Consider the following 21,136-nt stretch of genomic DNA (forward strand, 5'->3'; position numbering starts at 1 on the left):
GAACCGACAGCAGCGCCAACGTAAAAAATCTGTAGCTCAAAAGGTAAACAATGGCGTACAATTTTTTGGATTCCTCTCCTTTTGCCAATATTCCCATTGAATTCTCCGACAATGAGACCCCCTTTGATCTCACACTGGACGACAAGTATCGGGAGTGCGTTCGGATTGTGCAGAAAAAGTGTCGGGACGTGCAGAAGGAAAATGAAAGGCTGATAGCCAGGCTCTATCGCATGAAGAAGATGACCAAGAGAACTGAGAAGGACGTGGCGCTTGTCATGGCTCGTCTGGACAGACACAATCCCGCCTGGAGGCTAGAGCCCCCTCCCCCACCTCTATTCCCTCAGTCAGATGAAATGGGCTCGGTCAAGAAGAGGAGAAAGTCAGGTAAGTCCCAGAAACAATCGCTCTTCTAAAACATCTCTAATACTTACGCTTTTTCCAGTCAAAAAATCAACAGGAAAAGGCGTTAAAGTCAAGGAAGAGACATCTGGAACACTTCCAACCATCCAACATGGTCAAATACCAGGATTCTCAGGGAAATCAGAGTCCGGAAAGGGTGTGAGGAAGCGAATGGAAAAGGATCCAAATGCTCCTAAGAAACCCGCAAATGCATTCTTCCAGTACTGCCAGGAGCAAAGATCAATTGTCCTAGATGAGATTGCCAGCGAAAGACAGCCAGGGGAGCCAGAACCGAGCAAACAGGAGCTCACCAGGCAACTGGCTCAGCGCTGGAGACAAATGGGAAATGACGACAAGCAGATTTACGTGGATATGTACGAGAATTCAAAGCGGAAGTACAACCAAGACATGATGTACTACAAAATGGATACACATGGGGAGAATTCTGGAACTGGAAGTGGGAAATAATCATTTCCGGAAGATTTCCATTTTCTCAATAAACATAACCTTATTTTCTGTAACCCGGTAGACAAACTCAACAAAAACAATATAAAATTAAGTGCTTACGCATAATGTCTTTTTCAGCTATTTTTTTAATTGTATTTTTAACCTTCCCAATCTTACCAAAATTTTATTATGACAGGCATTTTACATCAGGAAAATTTCATGAAGTCGAAATTTGACTCTTTTTCTTTGTCACTATGCACATTCTATCTCATTCCCTCGCACTCTTAAACATCCCTATTCAATTCAGTTCAATCAATTTTGAATTGCGAAAGAATGAAAAGGTGTGCCGGAACCATTATGAATGAAATTCTTAGAAATCTTCATTCCTATCCTTTAAAAGCAACTCCAAAGCTGTAGCAGAGTGTACGAAATGGACACAAATTGCGTTAAAAAATGAAAACTTGAATTTGAAACGCTTAAAATTAAATTTAGAATTTAGAGGCTTTGATATCTTTAGCTCCAGCATACCTTCTAGATCAGGAAAATTTCATAAAGATAAAACTTACATCCCTCTCTTAAAAGTTTTTCATATGTGCATCCGACATTTTTGTACTCTTCTTATTTTCAACATAACAGCAATTTAAATTTAGTTCAGTCTAATTTTAAGACCGAAAGAGCGGGATCAGTGGGATAGACTTATGCAAATAGTTTGAGAGATTAAGGGACACGAATTTTCATTTCATGAAATAATACCGAGCTAAAAGGTGTGCCGAAGGCTGAAGCCGTTTGGGATGAAAAGTCGAACATTTTACATTGAAACTTGGAGCTATTTACATGTATTGGAATTTTCAACATCAGTAAATTAAATCAAAATTCACAGGACAACCGAACGACCTATCCCAAATATTTTTTGTTTCTTTTTAGAGCAGTCTTCGTGTTCTGAAAGAGAATGTTCTGAAAGTTTTGTTTTTGTATTTTGCGAATTTCGCAATGCATTTTGGAGAAAAAGGAATTCTAAAAAAAATTTCTGGTGTTTTTTTTTTTTAGATATTCCTAAATGTTTTAAAATATCTTTTGGTTTTTGGTTAAGAAATTTAGGTAATGGAGTATCTGTTACCTCTGTTGTCATGTGATTATTTGAAGAAACTCTCTTCGGAATTTTACTTTTCATCACTATGTCACAGAATCCTCTAAAAACACGAAATAGAAATATTAAATATAATTTCACATGATTTATATCGTGTGGAATTGAACTCGAGACAATTAGAAACACGAAGAAGTACTCACTTTCGGGAGATTGCATTTGCAAAAGAAATCTCAAACGAAATGCGACAAAGTCCCGTCTGACCAAGTAAGCGTGGATTATAGCCTCAATTAACCCCTATCTTTCATACCTTACTTTTAAGAAGCTCCCATACAAAACACCCCTTACTAAATATATGTGAAGGACACTGTTTTGCGTTCATGGTGGTGAGCAGCGGAACTACGAAAATTGTATTGCCGGCCTTGTTGCTCAGCTGTCAGTGACAAGATGGAATATTTTCCAATCATTTTATTTGTTTTTAAAATTCTCACAACGATTCTCAGTGATTTTAGTGCTTTTTTAATAATAATAAATGTGCGTTTCGCATAGAGAAAAGTGTCGTGGTAACTATAAGCAAATTTCCAATGTTGAAATACGTGTTTTTATTTCCTTTCGGGGGTATTTTTTAGGAGACAATTTTTTTTCATAATAGTTTTTGCTTTTCTATAGAAACGATTTAACACTTTATAAAGTGTTAAATCGTTCATCCTGGTTAAATAAAACATATCCCTATCTTTGTAGCTTCTATAATTTATATAAGATTTGAAGGTGAAATCAAGATGTGAAATTGACAGTTTCATTTTACCGCCATTGATATACGTGGCAAGAGTGAGTCCTTAATTTGTGCCTACCACTCGGATCTTGCCTATGAGGGCTAAAATAGTGCGTAAAGCTGGATGTTAATTAATGGCTCAAGGCTGGGTCCCGTTTAACCTGTGTCAGACGGGGTGTTAGACAAAATTTGAAAATACCAACTAAGTCATTAACGGATCTACATCGGGTAAAACAAACTACACTCAGTCCCGGGATACTGCACATTTTCGGGACCGAAAAAAAACGCGTGAAATAGCTTTATGTATATAGAAAATTTGCATACCCGCAGGCGATTTATTTTGAATGAATCCGCCGTAGAACGAATTTCGTGCGGAGTAAAAGTAGTTAGAGCAAAAAGATTTAACGGTTTAAAAGACATTCATCAGCAAACAGTATTCTCTAGCCAGAGTTCTTGAATAAATTGTTAGAATATTTAAAATTTTTACCTTAATAAAAGAAATTAAAGTTTTTTACTGAAAAATACGCATAGTGTCTTAAAAATTCCCCGCGTCACAAAATAGTATACATTCAGGCGTATTTTAAAAATGATTTCATAAATTGACCCCCAAAAGTAGGCAACCGTGCATAATTTGTAAGTGCATAATCTCGTCAGATGCACAATCTCGAAGTGCATAATGCCGGGACTGAGTGTATGTAATTCTGTTTCTTCAGTTCAATATTGTACTCTCATAAAATAAAATAAAGCGATAATAATTTCTGATAATCGTTACTTTAACTGTTAAAATTCTTGTATATTTCTTTAACGTTCAAATTACAGAATCTTACATAATAATGCCTAATGGCCTCTACACACTAGAGCAATTTATGTCTATATTGAAGAGTTTTTCTTACACAAGAGTAAGGCAATTTGCTTCAATATGGACATAAATTTCCCTAGTGTGTAGAGGCCATAAGAGTGACGACATGTTTTTGCGCCTTTACAATGTCCCTCGTTTATTTCAATACATACTAAAATTGAAAACAAAAAAATAGAATATTTTATATTGTAGTACAGTGAGTACAATTATTATGCCCAACAAAAAGCAAGTTTTGTTTTATAAACACATATTTGACATTTCAATGAGATTAAATGAAATCTAGATAATATATTCAGTCTTAAACAGTACTCTTTGGCCAGAGTTCTTAAATAAATTATTAGAATATTTAAAATTTTTACCTTAAAAAATTAAAGTTTTAATCTGAAAAATAATCATAATGTTTTCAGATTTCCCCCGTCAAAAAATAGTATACAGGCGTATTTCAAAAATGATAATACGCCACTGTAGTAGTACACTAGTAAACTACTTTCTCAAAATCTATACAGTAGACTCTCGCTAATTCGGCTCTTTTAAGATCGGGCTACTTTTTAATTCGGGCAGCGGTTACATTTGAAAAAAGGTTGTTGTCATTTTTCAAGTTTGATTATGATTATCAAATGAATCAGATATGCTCAAATTTGGCATGGTTTGTCTTAGTTTTGATGTGATTTTGCATTATTGAGAGATTTTCATGAAATTTACGATATATATTAGTGTGTAAATTCAATATCTATATGCACGTGAATAAAATACCGTTGCATTTCAAAAAGTTTGTCGCCCGAATTTCTGTCTAATTCGGCTGACATTTCGGTCCCATATGTTCGAATTTGAGAGAGTCTACTGTACCTGGTTCCGTTCCTTATATTGAATCGAATACGTTCATATTACGCGTATAAAAGTTCAGTATGCGATCAGGTCCGCTGGGAAATTCTATTGTCAAAACATAACCTTACTTTTCTTGAACGTAAAAAAATATAAAACCATCTGAGGAAAAGATATTTTTGTGAATTTCCTTATAAGAATCGCAAAGAGAGAGGTAATAATCACGTGCATTACAAATCAAGGAATCAAATTATTCATATTCTTTTTAAATTTTCCTCTGCAGGATGCAAAATTAAGAGAGAAATCTTACCAGAAAAATTTTCCGGAAGTCCTGGTCAAAATGACCCTTGTCCATCGAGCTCTGTTTACCTGGTTTGTCGTGCTTTTATTCCTCATTTTGCTGTGTTTGCGCTTAGAGACCAGAACCCATTGGAATTGGTTCGTTGTGTTCATTCCTCTTTGGATCTTCGACATGATCCTTCTGATCTATGTCCTGATTAAGATCGTGACAAAGTGGAGGAACCTCACGCGCCTCAAGGAGCTTCTGATTCAATACCAGAGCTACATATGCACGGTTCTGCTCAAGATAGCCATTCAGATAATGATTTGCCTAAAATTGGAATATCCAGGCCTGGAACTCTCCATTTTCACCGTGATGATCCCCATCTGGATCCTATTACCAGCCACAATTGGCTACGTTTTCATGCACATGGTTCGTGCTAAGTGAATTTAGTCAAATTTAGTGACCACTGGGGATGTATATTTAAGCTGAGAAATGGGTGAGTTAATACAAAAGAAAAGAACTTGATAAAAATTTTCCGGATGCTCGCATTTTCTACGATTCATCGTCACTTCCTGGCGCCTGTCTCGGCTTCGGGCCACCCGCCCTCTTGGCCATGATGATTTGATCCACTTTGAGAATCGTCGTGGCTGCTCCAACAGCATACTTCAGGCCCCACATTTTCGTGGAGAATGCATCGAAAATCTTGGCTTCCTTGGCATCCAGAGTGCCCGGAAGTTCACTCTCCAGGTCGATTCCCTGCGCCATAGCCCCTCCACGATGTGCCAAGTGCAGAGCCTGAAGAACTTCAGTGGAATTCACGCCGGAATTGTCTGCCAATGATTTTGGAAACACTTCAAGAGCTGCAGCGAATTTCCGGACAGCATACTGATCCAATCCGGGCAGAGTGTCTGCATACACAGCCAGGCGCTGCGACAATTCAACTTCAGTGGCTCCAGCTCCAGCCAACAATCGCCCATCGCGAGTTAGAGCCTGAGAAAAAAGCAAAAATTGGACATTTTGCCATTTTTCCGGAGTGACAGTACATGGACAGAAAATCGCGAGCAGCAGTGTAATTTTTTTTCTTTCAAGTTTGTGATTGTTTTTCCTTAGAATTAATATTTCTTGTAAATAAATGTAATAGAATTATAAAAATAAAGAAAATATTTAATATAATGGTTTTTAGGGGTTTCTAAAAATTTTAAAAAATAGGTTATGTTCTTCCGGCTATTCCGGCTATTCCAATACCAATTTTTTGTATCTCAAAAACGCTTTGTTCGTCTTCTTTTTTTTCTTATTTTTGGATATGTTGAGATCGTCTTCTTGGGCATTTCGTTTAAATACGAAAATGTCCTTCAATTATTTCTTATAATAGATTTCACGAGGTTAATGATTTTATAAAGGTCAAACAACGACTGGAAAGCGTATTTTTCAACGGTTTGCGGAATCTTAGTTTTTTCCATTTTGTTTTTCCCAGTTTGTCTTTGGAATCTTTGTCTTCGGCAATTTTTGTTTTTCGGAAACTTGTCTTTGGAAATCTTGTGTTTCATATATTTTAAACAAGTATATTTTATTAAATGAAATAATGAAATCACATTGATTTTTTTTTAAGTTTTTAATATCGTCCTTTGGGGCGAAGGGAAATTTTCTGTGTTTTGGGAAGTTTTCAGTTTCGTCCTTTGGGGCAAAGGGAGATTTTCTGAGAAAAGGGAAGTTTTTGGAAAGTTATAAAATTGTGAAGTTTGGTTTTTATTGAAAGGTCTCGGAATCCCTGACAAGTTTAAATCGGTTCGAAGTTCGAACTGTTCAGGAACCGGTTATAAACCAGTAATTGATTTATCGTCCGAAATTCAAATACATCTAAGATCATTTAGACAATCTTCGGTGCGATTATGCACCTGACGGACGTAGTAGAAATTCAAAAATTGTTAACTTTGACTAAAACCGATAAAACGACCAATTTCCGACCAAAAATAATTTTACATGACGCCTCTTCGTTATTTCTAATTTATACCCTGAAAAAGTTTGTCAAAAAGAATGTTTTTAAAAAGACAAACCTAAAAAAAGAGACAAACCTTGAAATTGTTGACTCCATCGTCGATGGCCCTCTCAACATCATCCATTGCATTGTCCGTTGATCCACGAACGAGAATAGTTGCGATCCTACTGTCAGCTCCATCACTGCGGAACACAACAACTGTTGTTCCTCCTACTTCATCAACAGCAACATTGTCGCAATGGCCAAGCTCCTCGGGTGCCGGAGCCGTCAGACGTGGTAGCACAGTTCCATTGACGGCTTTGCAGAGGCGACGGAGATCGAATTTTGACAGCAATCTCACGGCCATGAGACCGTACTTGTTCATAAAATGAAGAGCCATGTCTCCAAATTTGCCACCGGAAACCACAACTTTGGCTCCTGTCGCGGCAATTGCGCGAATTTGCTCTTCAAGAAGATTCTCTTCGCCACGACTGAAATTCTTCAGTTCGTCGGCTGTTTTGATGAGAACAGTACCCTTTGTTTCGGTCTGAATAATGTCTACGGGACATGAGAATAGAGCGATCTTTGCATCGCGCTGACTTGTGATGTCCCCTTCAACTTGACGCTTGAACACCATTCCATTGAGAACTTCTGAGCGATTTATGCCACAACCTAGGATCTAGAATGTGAAGTTATCGTGTTAAGCAAAGCTGTTTTTTGTAACATAAAAAACGGACTAAAAAAATTCGATATGAATTGGGAGCTAATTTATAAAAAAAAACATTTTTATGTATGCAATTTTTTTCATGCGGTAAATTTGAAATGAACTTCAAAAAAAATAACTTACGAAAATATCTTTTCGCCTACTTAAATACTACTACTTAAATAGAAGAAAAATATGCGAGCGTAAAATGCTTTTATTGGAAACATATTAATCCAAATGGAGACAAGGGAAAGTTTCTAATTGGAGACAAACAGTATAACTGAAACGGCGACGAAAGGCTTCCAAAACCTTGTTTAAGTTGCTCCTTAGTGCAGGATTTGTTCTTATTCCTGGTTTTTTTCTCATTTCCCATCTAAAAGAATAGGAAAATCTCTCCAAAAGAAAATCATATTTCCGGGGTTTCCTACACAGTAAAAAAATTTACAACCACTATCGTTGGTAATTTTTGCACGAGCGCTATGGTTGTGAAGTTTGTGTTTTGGCAAAGTTGTGTATTGTCAATTTTATAAAATGGCTTCCTGTCTATAATTTAGATTGTAGAGCAATTTTGTTCGGTTTATGTGTATTATCTGTGAAAAGTCTCTGTATTAAACAAAGAAAAAAAGAGAAAAAGGAACAAATAAAAGAAAAATATGGAGAGAGGGTCTGAGAGTTGAACCCATAACCTTTGCGTTGATGGTCTCGCGTTTTCCGGCCGCGCCACGAAGTTGCTTACTTCTCTTAAGCAAATGGCCAAGAGTTGTATCGTCAATTTTCCTAATGTACATGATGCTTCCTCTGTTTTCTGTTATTACATAATTATTCCTCATTTTTTACGACTGAGGCACATTTTAATAATCCAATGAATGATTCTAGAAGACCATTAGACAGTTAGAAATGCGAAAAATGAATAAAATCTTAGAAAAATTGCAATAGTAAACAATGAAATTTTGACAGTTCTCACACAAATTTTCCCATACACAAACTTAATTTTACTAGCATTATGTTAGTATCGTACTACAAATATGATAGTAATTTTACAATTTACAACCAAAATGCTTGTGACAATACACAACTTTTCCCATACACAACCTTATTTCTCACACAATTTTTTACTGTGTATTGAAGCATTTGCAGACACTTTAAAAAAAAACTTTTTGTTCACGAAATAGGTAATTATTTCATTTGAAAACTTCACGTACCGTTAACAATAAAGATTAGCATTTAATTTAACTAAAATTAGCCAGAAATATGACATAAATGTTAAACAAAACGAATAAACAACAATCACCTAATTGTGTTTTTCATTGGAAAACATGGTCGATCGATGAAAAATTCGATAGTGGAAAGGTACACTTTTAATTTTTTTGAGAAATTAACAAACTAAAATTTGTGAATATGAATGGATTTTCGCTTTATTTTGAGCAAAATTAAATAAATAATGAAACTGTGGTATAGAAAATATATAAATATAATAATTTAGTACTGTATTTATCATGAAAACAATGACGTTTCCATTTGGAGTAGCGAAAAATTTCCATTTGGAGCAGGTTTTGAATTAGCTTAATTTACCCTACAATATTTCACAATGTTATTCTTAACTACAAAAACTGAAATGAGCGCAAACATGAAAAAAATCAGCGAGAATAACTATTACTGAGAACCAATAAATGAGAGTTTTCGATGAACTATCTATTGATACTATTTGCGAATGAATAGGACAAAATGGGGTAATTTGGAACAATATTTAATTTTGATATTTCCTCATTGTTTTAGATGTGCAAAAGAACATAAAAACGACAAAGTATTGTTTCTTCTTTCTTACTATTTCTTTTCCTCTTTTTTTTCTTGGCCCTTCTGACACAATGAGGAAACCTCGAGTGTTCCAAATTAAAAATGATTCGAAATTACCCCATTTTTGGTTTGTGAAACAGAACCAGTGCTTTTGAGGTTTTGGTGTTACTTTACGCGGTATGTGTAATAGTATGAGTATAAATGTAAAACATTCTGATATTTTGAATATTTCATTCTATTATTATTTGGTGTCACCGTAGAATTGTGTTTATAGAAGATTATTCATCATAGTAACATAATAACAGCGAACAGACTGGGCTTTTCTACATGGTCATTGCTTTTTTACACGTGGAAAAAATAATCAAAAAATGCGGCACCAAACCAATTTTTGCACTAATTTGATGTGTTTAACGCCTTATGAGACAATATTCTTTAAAAAGAAAATGATATATTAGTAACAATTTCCGATTAAGCACAGAGCAAAAAATTTTACTGGCAAATTTTACTAATAAATCATTTTCTTTTAAAAGAATATTGTCTCAGAGAACGGAAAAAATCAAATTGATGCAAAAATTGGTTTAGTACCGCAATTTTTTGAATACTTTTTCAATTTGGAGCAATTTTTGACGAAAATTGCTCCCAATGTGTAGAGAGCCTTACAGAAAAAATGAAATTGAACTACTTTTGAATGTCGAGTTATACATTTACAAAACGAGAATTATTAATATTTATATTCTTTTTACTTTATTTAATTAATTGTCGTCTAAAAAGAATATTTTTATTCTTTGTCATTTTAAATTTTTTTTTACTTCAAAATGTGGTGTAGTAATTTTGTGACCAGGGACTGTAATTTTTATTTCAGAGGTTTTCTTATGAAAAAATCCCAAAATATTTATAATATTTACGTAAAATTATTTAAAAATGAAATATAAATGAAAATATAGCTTTTAGGGACTTCCACAATAATTTCCTGGTCCAGAAATTTCCCAGAACTTCCAGACTTTTCGAATAAAAAAAAATCCTACCTTGCAAACACGAATGTTGTCCACATTGAATGTTGTCTTCTCGGGAAGAATGGAGATGCAAGCCTTTGCAATCAGATCAGACAGGAAATCCTCACTTCCGTACTGTTTGGACATGATGGAAGCCTTCAGAGCTTCCCGGACTTGTCCCAAATCTCTGCAATCCTTCACTTCGTGACACACGAGATCAGGGAGAATCTCCTGTGCTTTAGCCAGGGCCTTTTCATACCCTTCGACAATCTCACTGGTAGTCACTCCGAGTCTCAGGAGTTCCTCAGCCTCCTCCAGGAGAGCTCCCACGAGAATCACCACAAAATTGGTGCCATCTCCAGCCTCAGCTTCTTGCATCTGACTGGCAAGGACCATCAAACGAGCTGCCGGATGCTCCACATCCAACTCCCGGATGATTGTTCCGGCGTCTGAGGTGACAAATTGCTTTTCCAGATGATTAATCACCATCTTGTTCATTCCATTTGGCCCATAGGCTGACCTCACGGAATGGGCAAACTCCTTGCATGCCGAGATGTTCCTGTAAACAGCCTCATCCAGGCCAGTGAACATCTGCAAAGGAAAGAAAATCATGATAAAACCTCCGGAACCCACGCGCCTTAGTCACGAGGTCAATTTTCTGGGAAAGTATTTATTTTCTTGCAAGATTTTTGGATTAGGATTGTCTTTTGCACTCACCCGGGCTCCATCCTTCAGCATTGAAGACACTCCGGGGGCTTTGGGGACTGATAGAGCCATTTTTCCGGGCAGATTTTCTCACGAGCACAACAAAAAGGAACTCTAACCACACTTTTCAGAATGTTCCAGACAGTTGCTCAGTGACGTCATGAATTGAGCCAATTGAGCAAAATGGGGAATTTCTGCGATGGTGAAAAATTGAATTCAAAAGAATGTCCGTCCGTTGATGGTGAATGGAAGATATAGCCATAAAAAATCATAAATCCTTTAGAACAGACCTGTGCTATTAAAAGTCGTGTAGATTGACCTGCTGGTAACACTAATCCCGCTTCTTCACGGTGCCATGATGAATATTTTTGCGCCAAAAAGACATAATAGAAAGAAAAACTCTCATACAAATAAATTGTCATCTTGATATCTTTGTCGAAAGACGGACAGCTGTTCACTAAACACCCTTTTACTGGAATCTTGCGGAAATATGAAGAAATTTAAAGAAAATATCATTTCAAATGACAAGCTTCCTAAATCGCGCGCAATTCAACTCGAGAGAAAGAGAGAGAGATAGAGACACAAATAACTCAGTTGACAAAAGTCTGGCGGCGCTGCGGTTGCAAAAAATCTCTGAAATTCGACAAAATATTTTCTTCTCTATTTTATCCTTATTAGCAGGTCTTGTATCTCCTCGTAATACGTACTTTAGCATTCCTTATTAATCAAAATAGTGTTCTACAAAAGGGTTTTTCTCAAACCTATCCTGAATTTTGAGACAGCTCAAAAGAATATGAGTCTTCCAGCTCAAAATTTCATCTCCATGTTTTTGTTGTAATATCGACAATTATTCACAATTAACCCAAATAACGCAAATAACTGTATTCAAATAAATTATTAAAAGGATTTTCTTGTGAAAATGACTTAACTCTAAGGAATTAAACAATTTTCACATTAAAAACCTCTCTTTTTCTCTACGTGAATTTTCGCAGCATTTCGAAGAATCCCAACTGGCAACACCAAATTCACATCGGCTTTTATTTTAGCTCAAGCCTGTTTTAGAAGAAGGATTTCAGGGAATATCCGGGGATATCTTAATTTTAGTCATAAGACTCTTCCATGATCTCTAGTTGTATAGGTTCCCATTAATGATTAATAATGAATATTAATTTCTTAAGAAGAGATTCTACTAATTTTACATAAGAAGTCACATGTTGGATATTTCAGGCATCCGGAACAAGTCTAGGCTAGTGAATAAGTAAATTAAGTTTATAGATAAACTTGTAGGTGATATACTGAAATGTAGACAAAACTGGCATTCAGAAGTTCAGCTTGATCCTAGATTTTAGGGGTGTTGCATATTACATAGGAAATTGCAGTGAAATAAATTCAGTTTTCTACAAATGGCTGAGCTGGCTTGCATAGAGACCTGAGGAAAGCTGAGCGAAAATAAAGCAAAATGTATTTTATTCCTTATTTCAGAAGCTCCTAGAAGACCTGAAAGATTTTTAATCGGATTTTTATTATAGTAATTTTATTACTAAATTACATTACATTATGGATAGCCATTTTCCTTATTTTCGGAAGAACAATTGTGCTATTCCAATGAAAACGAACATGTTTTTTAGCACATAACTGTTCTCAAGTGCTTCTGCATTATCGACTTTTCTTTGTGTTAATTCCTGTCTTGAGTCCTTGAGTGTTTTCCCCAGTGTTCGCAGTATTCTAAAAATTCCAAATAATCGTGACAGAAAAAACGGTAAAACAAAAGAAAATAAAAAAAGTAAAGTCCTAAAACAACATATTCATTTTTAATTGGAAATAGTACCATGCATTTTTACTTTACTCACATCTGGAGTTTAAAAATTCGAAGATCGGTTTCGAAAGCCAAAGAAAATTTACTTGTTCGAATTTCAAAATGCTTCGAGGGTCTTGAGTGCCAGTATTTTTGTGAGAGAAAACGGGGAAAACAAAGCAATGACGCTCATAATATTCTTGTTCGATTGCAATACCCTATAATGCCTATAATAAATAATAATTGAGTAATGGTGCTATTCCAATTCAAAATGAACATGTTTTTTTAGCAACTGTTCTCAATCCCAAGTGCCTCTCTGCATTATCAACATTTCTTTTTGTTGATTTCTGCCTTGGCTGTTTTATCTAGTCCTCATCGTGTTCTAAAACAACTAAACAGTCGTGACAGTTCGTGATTCCCTCGATATTTTAACCTGAATAAGAGCTTTACGGTTAAAAAGAAATTTTCCCATCTCTAGGAGTCCTGAAAAACTATGGGTCATATATGACCCAATCGTCCATAAAGGTAAAAGAGCACAAAATTTTCCAGACGACTAGTTTATTCGTTTACTCTGTTATTTTTGAAAGATAAATAACTTGAATATATTTGTAATAATAAAAAAAATATTTAGAGTACGAGTAAAAATTAAAACGATCAAAAATTAATTTTAAAAAATATCATTCAATTTTTGGTCTCAAACACTCTTGAAGACTTATACACAAAACAATAATTTTTATGAAAAAATGTATTATTTACATCATTTTTAATTTTTATGATATTCATCGAAACAATTGCGAGTACTGGTAACACAGAGATAAATGTCGCATGCCTCACAAATAACAATTGGTCTTATAATCCTCTTTTCTGATAGCACCCTGTGCATCTCAGTTTTCTTCGAAACATGTTTGATGGTAATGGGTAGGTGCAATGTTGTTTGTCTCTGGGAATTTAAGACGTACAGTTGCACATTGCTGTGGATCTGGGAGTTCTTCCGCAGTTGATGCGTTTTCGATGAAGACTTCAAAGTCCATTTCATCCACGTCTTGTTCCAAATGTATTATGTCGCTTTCTTTCAGGACAAGATTGTCGGCATCATCGCTATCTTCCGGGCATAATATGTGGATGATTTCGGGTTCATTGATCATGAATTTTTTTCCATTTTTGAAGTCATGTACAATAGTAAAAAGTTATGAATTCACAACATATACGCAGAAGTATCTTATAAATTATCAAAATATTACCTTCTTCAGTCAGTATTGCACTGGGAAATTTCAGCTAATTGATATATCACACAATATTACACGAATAATTAACTATTTTGCGCACACATACACAAAAATATGAAATAGTCTCACCTCAAATCCTCGAAAATCCACTAGAGACAAATTCGGTGTTTTTTACCTTTAGGGTCGATTGGGTCATATATGACCCATGAAAATTATGAAACTTTCTTGAAAATACCAATAAACTATAATTTTTACTTTGTTGAGAAATATTATGTATAGTTATGATAGTTTCTAGTCCCAAGAGGTTTTTGCTTAAAAAAAATTAGAAATATTAAAAATATTAAAATTCAAGCACCAACGTGAAAATTTGAAAATTCGTTATTTTTGAACTCAAATATTTTTTATATAGCAAATAGCTGGAGATTTTCAAAAAATATCCTAGGTTCCTACACCTTTCAACTTTGTGATTTGGTAAAAACATTAGAAAGAAATAACTTCAGGTAGTCAGGAAAAATTATTTTCTCTATGGGTCACGGGTGACCCAGTCGTCCTTAAAGGGTTAAAGGGTTATGCCCTGGACACACTTACGACTTAAGCCGAGAGACGACTTAGTGGAAAATGATGGAAATGTAGTTTAACCAGTATTTCTAAAATATTTACGCTAAGTCGTTTCTCGGCTAATCCTGAGGTCTGTCAAGGCCCTTACACTGATTTGAATTCAAATCGGTATAAGAATAAAGGAATTTTTACATTTGATGAGTCTTCCGGTGTAGGGGTTACTATTTTTACCATTGGCTATCACTAGAAAATTTTGTTACCACGCCAGTCTAATATCAGTTTAATATTTAAAGAAAAATTAATTTTGATTCATTTTTGAATCGTGTGATAACTGAATTTATCAAAGGAATGCTCATAGTATAAAGAGAGAGAGAGTCTATATCGTAAAGCAAGCTTTCCTTTGCCAAAGGTCATCCGATGTCTTGCGATTGAGACATTCTGATAAGATAAACTACTCAATGCACACAAAAAGCTTTATTGATGGCTCGCCGGTTGAAGAGCGGTTCTTGGAAACTCAGTTAGTCAAATTCGAGTGTCCTAAAAGAGCCCTGCATAAGAATATCAGCGTTTTTCGCTTTTCCCACTCGTTTTCTCTCGTCACTCTTGAACTTATCATCTTCTAGGAACCAGTCTCTGCGTTCCAGGAGCTTATCCGTCCAGTCATCTGTTGTAGAAGAATTTATTTGAGATCATTTTATTTGGATAAGATGTGTTGAAGGCTCACCAATAATCTGTTGAACAGGACCAGCATCTCCTCCATATTCTGTTGGTAACAGAGCTTTGGGGATATGCTTGTGGAGATCCTCGAGGGAGCCATGGACAAAGGTGCGCTTCTTGATTTTCTCACTCAAGAAGCCATGGAAGATCTTGAAGAGAGACTCAAATCCTGGCATTGGATTGATAAAATGCATGCCTTTTTGACGAATCGGATATGCCTCTTGGATGCTCGATGTCATTTTTCTGCAAGAAATCGAAAACCGTTTTATAAATTGCTAAAGGTCACTGATGAAATGAATTCTTACTTCAAGAGAGTCGGTGTAACCTGCGTCAGATGCCCAAAGGATAGTCCTTGTAGATCTACAAGAATTGTCTGACCTGCCACAGCACAGTTATCATCATCCCATATCATCACATCGGTGATCATGTAGCTGACTTTCAGGACGTCCACCACAGAGATTTTGGAAGGATCGTAAGCACCCTGTTTCACTAGCAGAATCCTTGATCCATTTTCTGGGACAGGAATGGGTAGGGGTAGCGAAAGACCCAAACGTAGAACTTCTAGAAGTTTCTTATTCTGAGGGTCACGATCGACAAAGAATTCTGGGATAGCCGTTCGGATGGTATAGTACATGTCGATCTTTTCCTTGGCTCTCTCAAGGCTGTACTTGCATCCTCTCAGGAAGGCGATTAAGAACTGATCATCTGCAATCAAATAAATTTTGGTTTTGGTAATTTTCAATTTTTTTTGTTTATTTCTCAAAATTTATTAATTATTCTATTTGTATTATTTGGATCTACTGTATATAAACCCGTTTTCGTTTTAGCATTTTTCCAAGAGTTCTCGCCCAAAATTCTATTTATTGAAAATTACCACTTTAATATGACTTATATTTTTTATATTTTTTTAGTTCTCAAATCAAAGCTTTCATTTATTTTCAATTCAACAACAAGGAAAAACTTTAGTTAGCTTCGGTGCTGTCCGATAGAAACGCAGGACAGTGTCCTTTACGATGATAAGGCGTATTTTTAAGGGGGATTCCAAAAAGGTAATACATGAATATAGGGCTTGATTCAGGTTTTAATTGTGTAGCTCAGAGGCAAAATGGCACATATCCTATGCTTTAGCCATAGGATATGTGCCATTTTGCCTCTGAGCTTCACAATTATGGGTTTGATTAAAGCTTAAATGAAGGCCTGCCGGGTCAGAAGGGATGCTAAATATCGTTAGCGAATAAATAAATTTATGGGGTTGAAATTTTTTCAAATATGAGCAAATTTAACAATTTAACACAATTAAATCTTTAGCAATAGTATATAGACACAACAATTTTCGCGGATCATCACTTCAATTGATATAATTATTTGTTTATTAGACAAACGTTATTTAATATTCCTTATCAAACAAAACGAGCGTTAACCAAATTATTTGCGAGTCAAAACAGAAACATTGGCCCCATACCACCTAAGCCACTATGATAATAAATATTTAATTAATTGAAAGACCGTATATTTAGAGAAAAGGTTTAGATTGGGTGATTTGAGTGTCACTTGCTCTGCTTGACGCTTTTTAGCTTTACTTAAACATTTAATGAAATTTAAATTGATCAAAAAGTTCGCAAAATTTTCAGGAAAAGATTAACTTATTTTGGAAATTTTGTAACAATTATTAAAAATTTTAGTCATTTTTTTTAGATTATAATTAAAGAACGTCCAAGCTTTGTGGAATACTCGAAGTTAAGAAAGCTCTCATGAATCACTTATAATACAGCTCTTAATGATTTTTTTTTATAATTTTCAATTCATACTGGTTCAGTATCGGTTTAAATTGGTTTGGAGAACAAATTTTACGTCTTCTGATATTACATAGACTGCAACGCCTCTTTGTAATCTACACTAGTTCTAAAAAAACTATCAAAACACTTAAAGGCCTTTAATTTTTTTCTTGATAAAGAATGAATTAGTTCATGAGAATCAAAGCTACGGGCACGTAGAAAGAGGGTAACTGGTGTTGGCCTTGGATTTCACTGATTCCAAGTGCAAAAGAAAATTGAAATTAAAATGATAAAGCATTTCCGTAAACAATTCAAGCAAAGCATCCCATATTTTGCGAAGTGATCGAACTCGTGACTTAGATGCTACATATATCTGAAAAGTGCTTTTGCATCATTTACTAGTTTACTGGTTCTCAACCGATTTGATCCGATTTATAAATTACTCATAACACTGCCAAAAATACCTCAGGAGTAATAAATTGAATTTCGGATTTTAGATTGGAACAGGTTCAGTCTTGTCAGAAACTCCAAGACCTTTCCAATGAGCCGAAAGATGATCCATTCGGTTAACAAATGTGCTCTCTTGAGCCTTCTTAACCTTTGACCCCATTGACCTTGGAAAACCGTTATTCGGAATATTTCAACGGTATTTTCGTATATGGCCGAAATGTCTGCTTAGATAGTCTCTCTAAAACATATCCAAATCTGAAGAAACATGGTTTTGGTGGGGTAGGAGAGGAATGGGGAGAATATGAGGCATTTGTTAAATGTCCCAGTCGGAGTTGACGAATGCGGAGATTCCCCGAATGTCCCAAGTCTCTACCTCTAACCGTTTGGCTTCTAGGCGTGGTAACGGCCAAACGGACTGGCGCAGAGGCCAACAGATATACAACCAACGTGAGTACATTGCCCAGAAACCGTCTGAAACGCAAATGTATGTTAAGAAGAGTGATCTCCGGGAGATGGAAGGTAGAAATTTTGGTGGGTGAAAAAATCGATAGATTACGATAATTGTATACCTGTTCTGGCCGTCAGGTGCGACTGTTTCCCAATCCAATCTTTGAGGGCCTGAAGATCACTCTCAATCTTCCCTGAAATTTCGCCCAATTCATCCTGAGCCTGAAGACTCAATTCACTCGAAAGTGGACGCACTTGTGCCATGTTCCGGGTCCCACTAATTACTTGAGGCGTCTCTATCAGTGACTTAATCTGAAATTAAACACGTGCTATCGTCACTGATAACGGTGACGAAAGGTTGGAGATTGATGATGGATTCGTGCTAAGGCACTTTGGGCTGCATGCCAAAATCCATTAAAGATCGATTTACTTTGTCGATGACCTGGGAAATCCACTTCCTGTCTTTATATTTATATTTAAATATGGATAAGTAAGGAAATTCAGAGTAAATAATATTATGGGAAATTTTTAGAAATTCAAAATTATTTTAAACAATTTTAATGGATCTAGTGCATGTCATTAAAAATTTTCAAATGGAAAATCACTGAAATTCTCACCTATAAATCCACTATAAAAGTTACCTGGATAAACACAAATTAACTGTTAACTATTCGATGTTAAAATCACAACTGACTGAGTTGAGAAATCCGACAAACACTCTAACACTGATAACAAATCTTCACACCTGCTTATCAATTTGTCCACTTTCAGCCACAAACACAGAGAAAAATCCAAAAACAAATCACCATATAATTATCTCACTAAGGTTTAGTGATTACAAAGTGGATTTAGATATGAATTAGGATATTGTTTTCCTAGGAAATTTAAGGATTTCTGTCATTCACTACACTTTTCTTTAAATAATTGTTGCTGAAGATGCTTTTATCAAATTCACTTTGCTATCTTATCAGTAATTTAAAAAAATCTTTCAATTACTCTTGTATTTGAAGAGCCTTCCTTGACATCTGATGATGAATTAAGTGAATTGAGTTTGTGAGTGAAATACAACTCAAACTTCTCAAACCAGTTAATGCTTCATAAAAAGAAATAGTATTCATTTAATACCAGACAGACTTACCATAAAATTAGTAAAATTATAAAGTTGAAGTCTAGACACAAACCATTAATATGTGAAAATTGCAATAATGTTAAATAACCTGCCGTAATTTAACTTTTTTGCTAACCTTTTCAAATTACTTTATCTAATATTGATTTTTATGTAAAATTTTCTGTTTTCCAAATTAGAAGTCTTCAAGATCAGGATTTTATTAAAATAATTTATTTGCATCGCAGATGATTTTGCATTTATGGAGTGTGTCTCGGATAACTGAAAATTTTAGAGTATAGTTCTGCTTAATTCCTTCTCAAAGTTCAGTGTTTTAAATAAAAAACAGAAAGATATTTTTTTATATTACATATTCCGTAATTTGAGGTGAAAATAGAAAATAATAAAAAAAACGTGTTTACGTTTTTTAGATGAAATAATTAATATTTAACTATATTGACAATTTTAGTTTGGTTTATTTCTCCAATCAGACAAAAATATTGAAAATTCAAACTGAACTTAGAATATATAAATTAAAATTTCTAAGTATTAATTAATATAACGCAATAAAAAATATGTTAAAGTAATTGGTTAATGAGTTAAACTTCAATAATGATGGAACAAGAATATTTCGAACTTCGTAGAATATTTTTAAAGTAAGAATTCTAATAAGAATCATATTACAAGCCTCTTTGTTTTTTTTCTATGTCCATCTAAAATTAGATTTTGTTCTACAAAGTAAAAAAAAATGATTCTGAGCCTTAATTTTTGACCCTTTCGACCTTAAAGAGTTAAGTAAGTCAATATACAATGCCTGTTTGTTGTTGACTTTTGAAACCGGTTTTCGAAAATCAGATATATATGTAATTTAACGTTAATTCTAAGTAGAGATTTCAATTTTTAAGAGATTTGGTTGGGTGTACTTACTAATTTATACCTTAAGTCATGTATTTTTTAATGTCTGATTAAGAGGTGTGGTGTCCCGCAGACCCTGATGTCAAGCAGCATACTTTCTCTACTTTTTTTTTCAATTTAATAAAACAAAAGTATCTAATTTAAGCTCTTAAATATATAAAACCACATTTAAACTCTATTTTCCGAAATTTTAATTTAAAAATAAAAAAAATCAGTCGTAAGGATCTGATTTTTCGAAGATCTATTTCGAAAAACTTAACTTAGGGTAGTCACAGTTGCTCAGGTAGATTCATAGGAAGTCAAAAAAACCAAATATTTCCTGTTATCAAATGAGTTAAACACATACCTTAGCAGAAGATTTTTTTAAATAAAAAGAAATTTGAATTTTTCATGGTATTTTATGCAAAACTTATCATTTTCGGTGTATTTTACAACAGATTTCATCTCGTAAAATAAGTATTGTTTAAGGAAACGAAAAGTCATTCACTCAATAATAGTTCAGTTCATTTGCTAACACGAAACATTTGGTTTTTTTGACTTCACATGCATTTACTATCGTAAAATAAGTTTTTTTTTCAAAAAAGGTCTTTGAAAATAAGGTTGGAAGATTGAATTTTATTAGTTCTAGTTTGCCCCAACAGTTAAATCCCCCATTGGTATTTAGACTGACATTTTAGATGTCTCTCGAAGCGGCACCGCTTTCGCCTAATATCGTTCCTATTGTGAGTTACCCCTGGAGTTACCTCTTCAGGAGGGGTATCATAGAGTAGCCTAGTAGTTCATGTGTTGGATTGTCGAAAGGAATAGATGGTTAGAAAAGGAATGCTGAGGGTTCTGTTCTGTAGAAAATTATGGCGGCTAAAGCGGTCTTCAGACTAGGGGCTTAGCCCGCAGTTCTCGAAGGTCCGGATTTTCTAAACAACAAGCAATTGCAGTAATTTTTCAATCCATATTAAGTTAATTGCTATAAATGTACAATAACCAGTGAAAAATTTCTTTAAAATATTGCGCATTGAGAAATTAGAACAGTTAGGTTATAAAGCTAAGCCTCAGGTCTGAAGCTCGTATAAGGCTGTCATTCATATGATAGTCTTAACTCTTTCGTCTCTTTTGGGACTCTGAGTACCCAAAACAGCATATGAATATTCTGTGAAAAATAATGTTTTTCAATTATTCAGAACGGATAAAAATCCGTTTCTTGTGGATGATTACAAACTATAAAGATGTCCAAATCTGAGATATTTTTTGTGGAACCTCAATTAATTCCTGAACAAAGATATTTTTGATTAAAAAAAGTTGACATTGGGTTGCAG

General features: G+C 34.7%; 3 protein-coding genes and 1 long non-coding RNA gene across 5 annotated transcripts; 2 read left to right on the forward strand and 2 right to left on the reverse strand.

The window, feature by feature from the left end:
* Positions 1–11: 11 nt before the first annotated feature.
* On the forward strand, positions 12–972 carry LOC129801998 (uncharacterized). Its single transcript, XM_055847527.1, has 2 exons — positions 12–384; positions 443–972. Exons 1-2 carry the CDS (start codon positions 51–53, stop codon positions 865–867), a joined length of 759 nt encoding a protein of 252 aa, XP_055703502.1. The 5' UTR covers positions 12–50; the 3' UTR covers positions 868–972.
* Positions 973–4,494: 3,522 nt separating this feature from the next.
* LOC129802002 (uncharacterized) lies at positions 4,495–5,834 on the forward strand. The gene is made up of 2 exons (XR_008751750.1): positions 4,495–4,597; positions 4,667–5,834. It is a non-coding gene; the product is annotated as an uncharacterized LOC129802002 (long non-coding RNA).
* On the reverse strand, positions 5,122–10,984 carry LOC129802001 (T-complex protein 1 subunit theta). The gene is made up of 4 exons (XM_055847529.1): positions 10,848–10,984; positions 10,164–10,721; positions 6,739–7,320; positions 5,122–5,656 (listed from the first exon to the last, which is right to left on the reverse strand). Exons 1-4 carry the CDS (start codon positions 10,905–10,907, stop codon positions 5,219–5,221), a joined length of 1,638 nt encoding a protein of 545 aa, XP_055703504.1. The 5' UTR covers positions 10,908–10,984; the 3' UTR covers positions 5,122–5,218.
* Positions 10,985–14,873: 3,889 nt separating this feature from the next.
* Positions 14,874–18,764, reverse strand: LOC129802003 (retinol-binding protein pinta-like). Of its 2 annotated transcripts, none has more exons than XM_055847530.1 (5): positions 18,421–18,764; positions 17,926–18,115; positions 15,437–15,836; positions 15,139–15,374; positions 14,874–15,078 (listed from the first exon to the last, which is right to left on the reverse strand). In XM_055847530.1, the coding sequence occupies exons 2-5, from the start codon at positions 18,065–18,067 to the stop codon at positions 14,933–14,935; spliced, it is 924 nt and encodes a 307-aa protein (XP_055703505.1). In that variant the 5' UTR covers positions 18,068–18,115; positions 18,421–18,764; the 3' UTR covers positions 14,874–14,932. The 2 variants fall into 2 exon arrangements, with proteins under 2 accessions (XP_055703505.1, XP_055703506.1); XM_055847531.1 differs by having other exon boundaries at positions 17,926–18,141; positions 18,421–18,753.
* Positions 18,765–21,136: the final 2,372 nt, after the last annotated feature.

This window comes from Phlebotomus papatasi, chromosome 2, assembly GCF_024763615.1.
Source record: "Phlebotomus papatasi isolate M1 chromosome 2, Ppap_2.1, whole genome shotgun sequence".
NCBI lineage: Eukaryota > Metazoa > Arthropoda > Insecta > Diptera > Psychodidae > Phlebotomus > Phlebotomus papatasi.

What these genes read in the sequence shown, in the direction of transcription:
- LOC129802001 (XM_055847529.1), bottom strand. Translation starts at nt 10,907, where the DNA reads ATGGCTCTATCAGTCCCCAAAGCCCCCGGAGTGTCTTCAATGCTGAAG. An exon ending in TGCTGAAGGATGGAGCCCGG is followed by an intron (nt 10,722 to 10,847) that starts GTGAGTGCAAAA and finishes TTTCCTTTGCAG; the next exon opens with ATGTTCACTGGCCTGGATGA. An exon ending in ATGGAGTCAACAATTTCAAG is followed by an intron (nt 5,657 to 6,738) that starts GTTTGTCTCTTT and finishes CTTTTTTCTCAG; the next exon opens with GCTCTAACTCGCGATGGGCG.
- LOC129802003 (XM_055847530.1), bottom strand. Translation starts at nt 18,067, where the DNA reads ATGGCACAAGTGCGTCCACTTTCGAGTGAATTGAGTCTTCAGGCTCAG. An exon ending in GCACCTGACGGCCAGAACAG is followed by an intron (nt 15,837 to 17,925) that starts GTATACAATTAT and finishes ATTTGATTGCAG; the next exon opens with ATGATCAGTTCTTAATCGCC. An exon ending in TCCTGTTCAACAGATTATTG is followed by an intron (nt 15,079 to 15,138) that starts GTGAGCCTTCAA and finishes CTTCTACAACAG; the next exon opens with ATGACTGGACGGATAAGCTC.
- LOC129801998 (XM_055847527.1), top strand. Translation starts at nt 51, where the DNA reads ATGGCGTACAATTTTTTGGATTCCTCTCCTTTTGCCAATATTCCCATT. An exon ending in CAAGAAGAGGAGAAAGTCAG is followed by an intron (nt 385 to 442) that starts GTAAGTCCCAGA and finishes CGCTTTTTCCAG; the next exon opens with TCAAAAAATCAACAGGAAAA.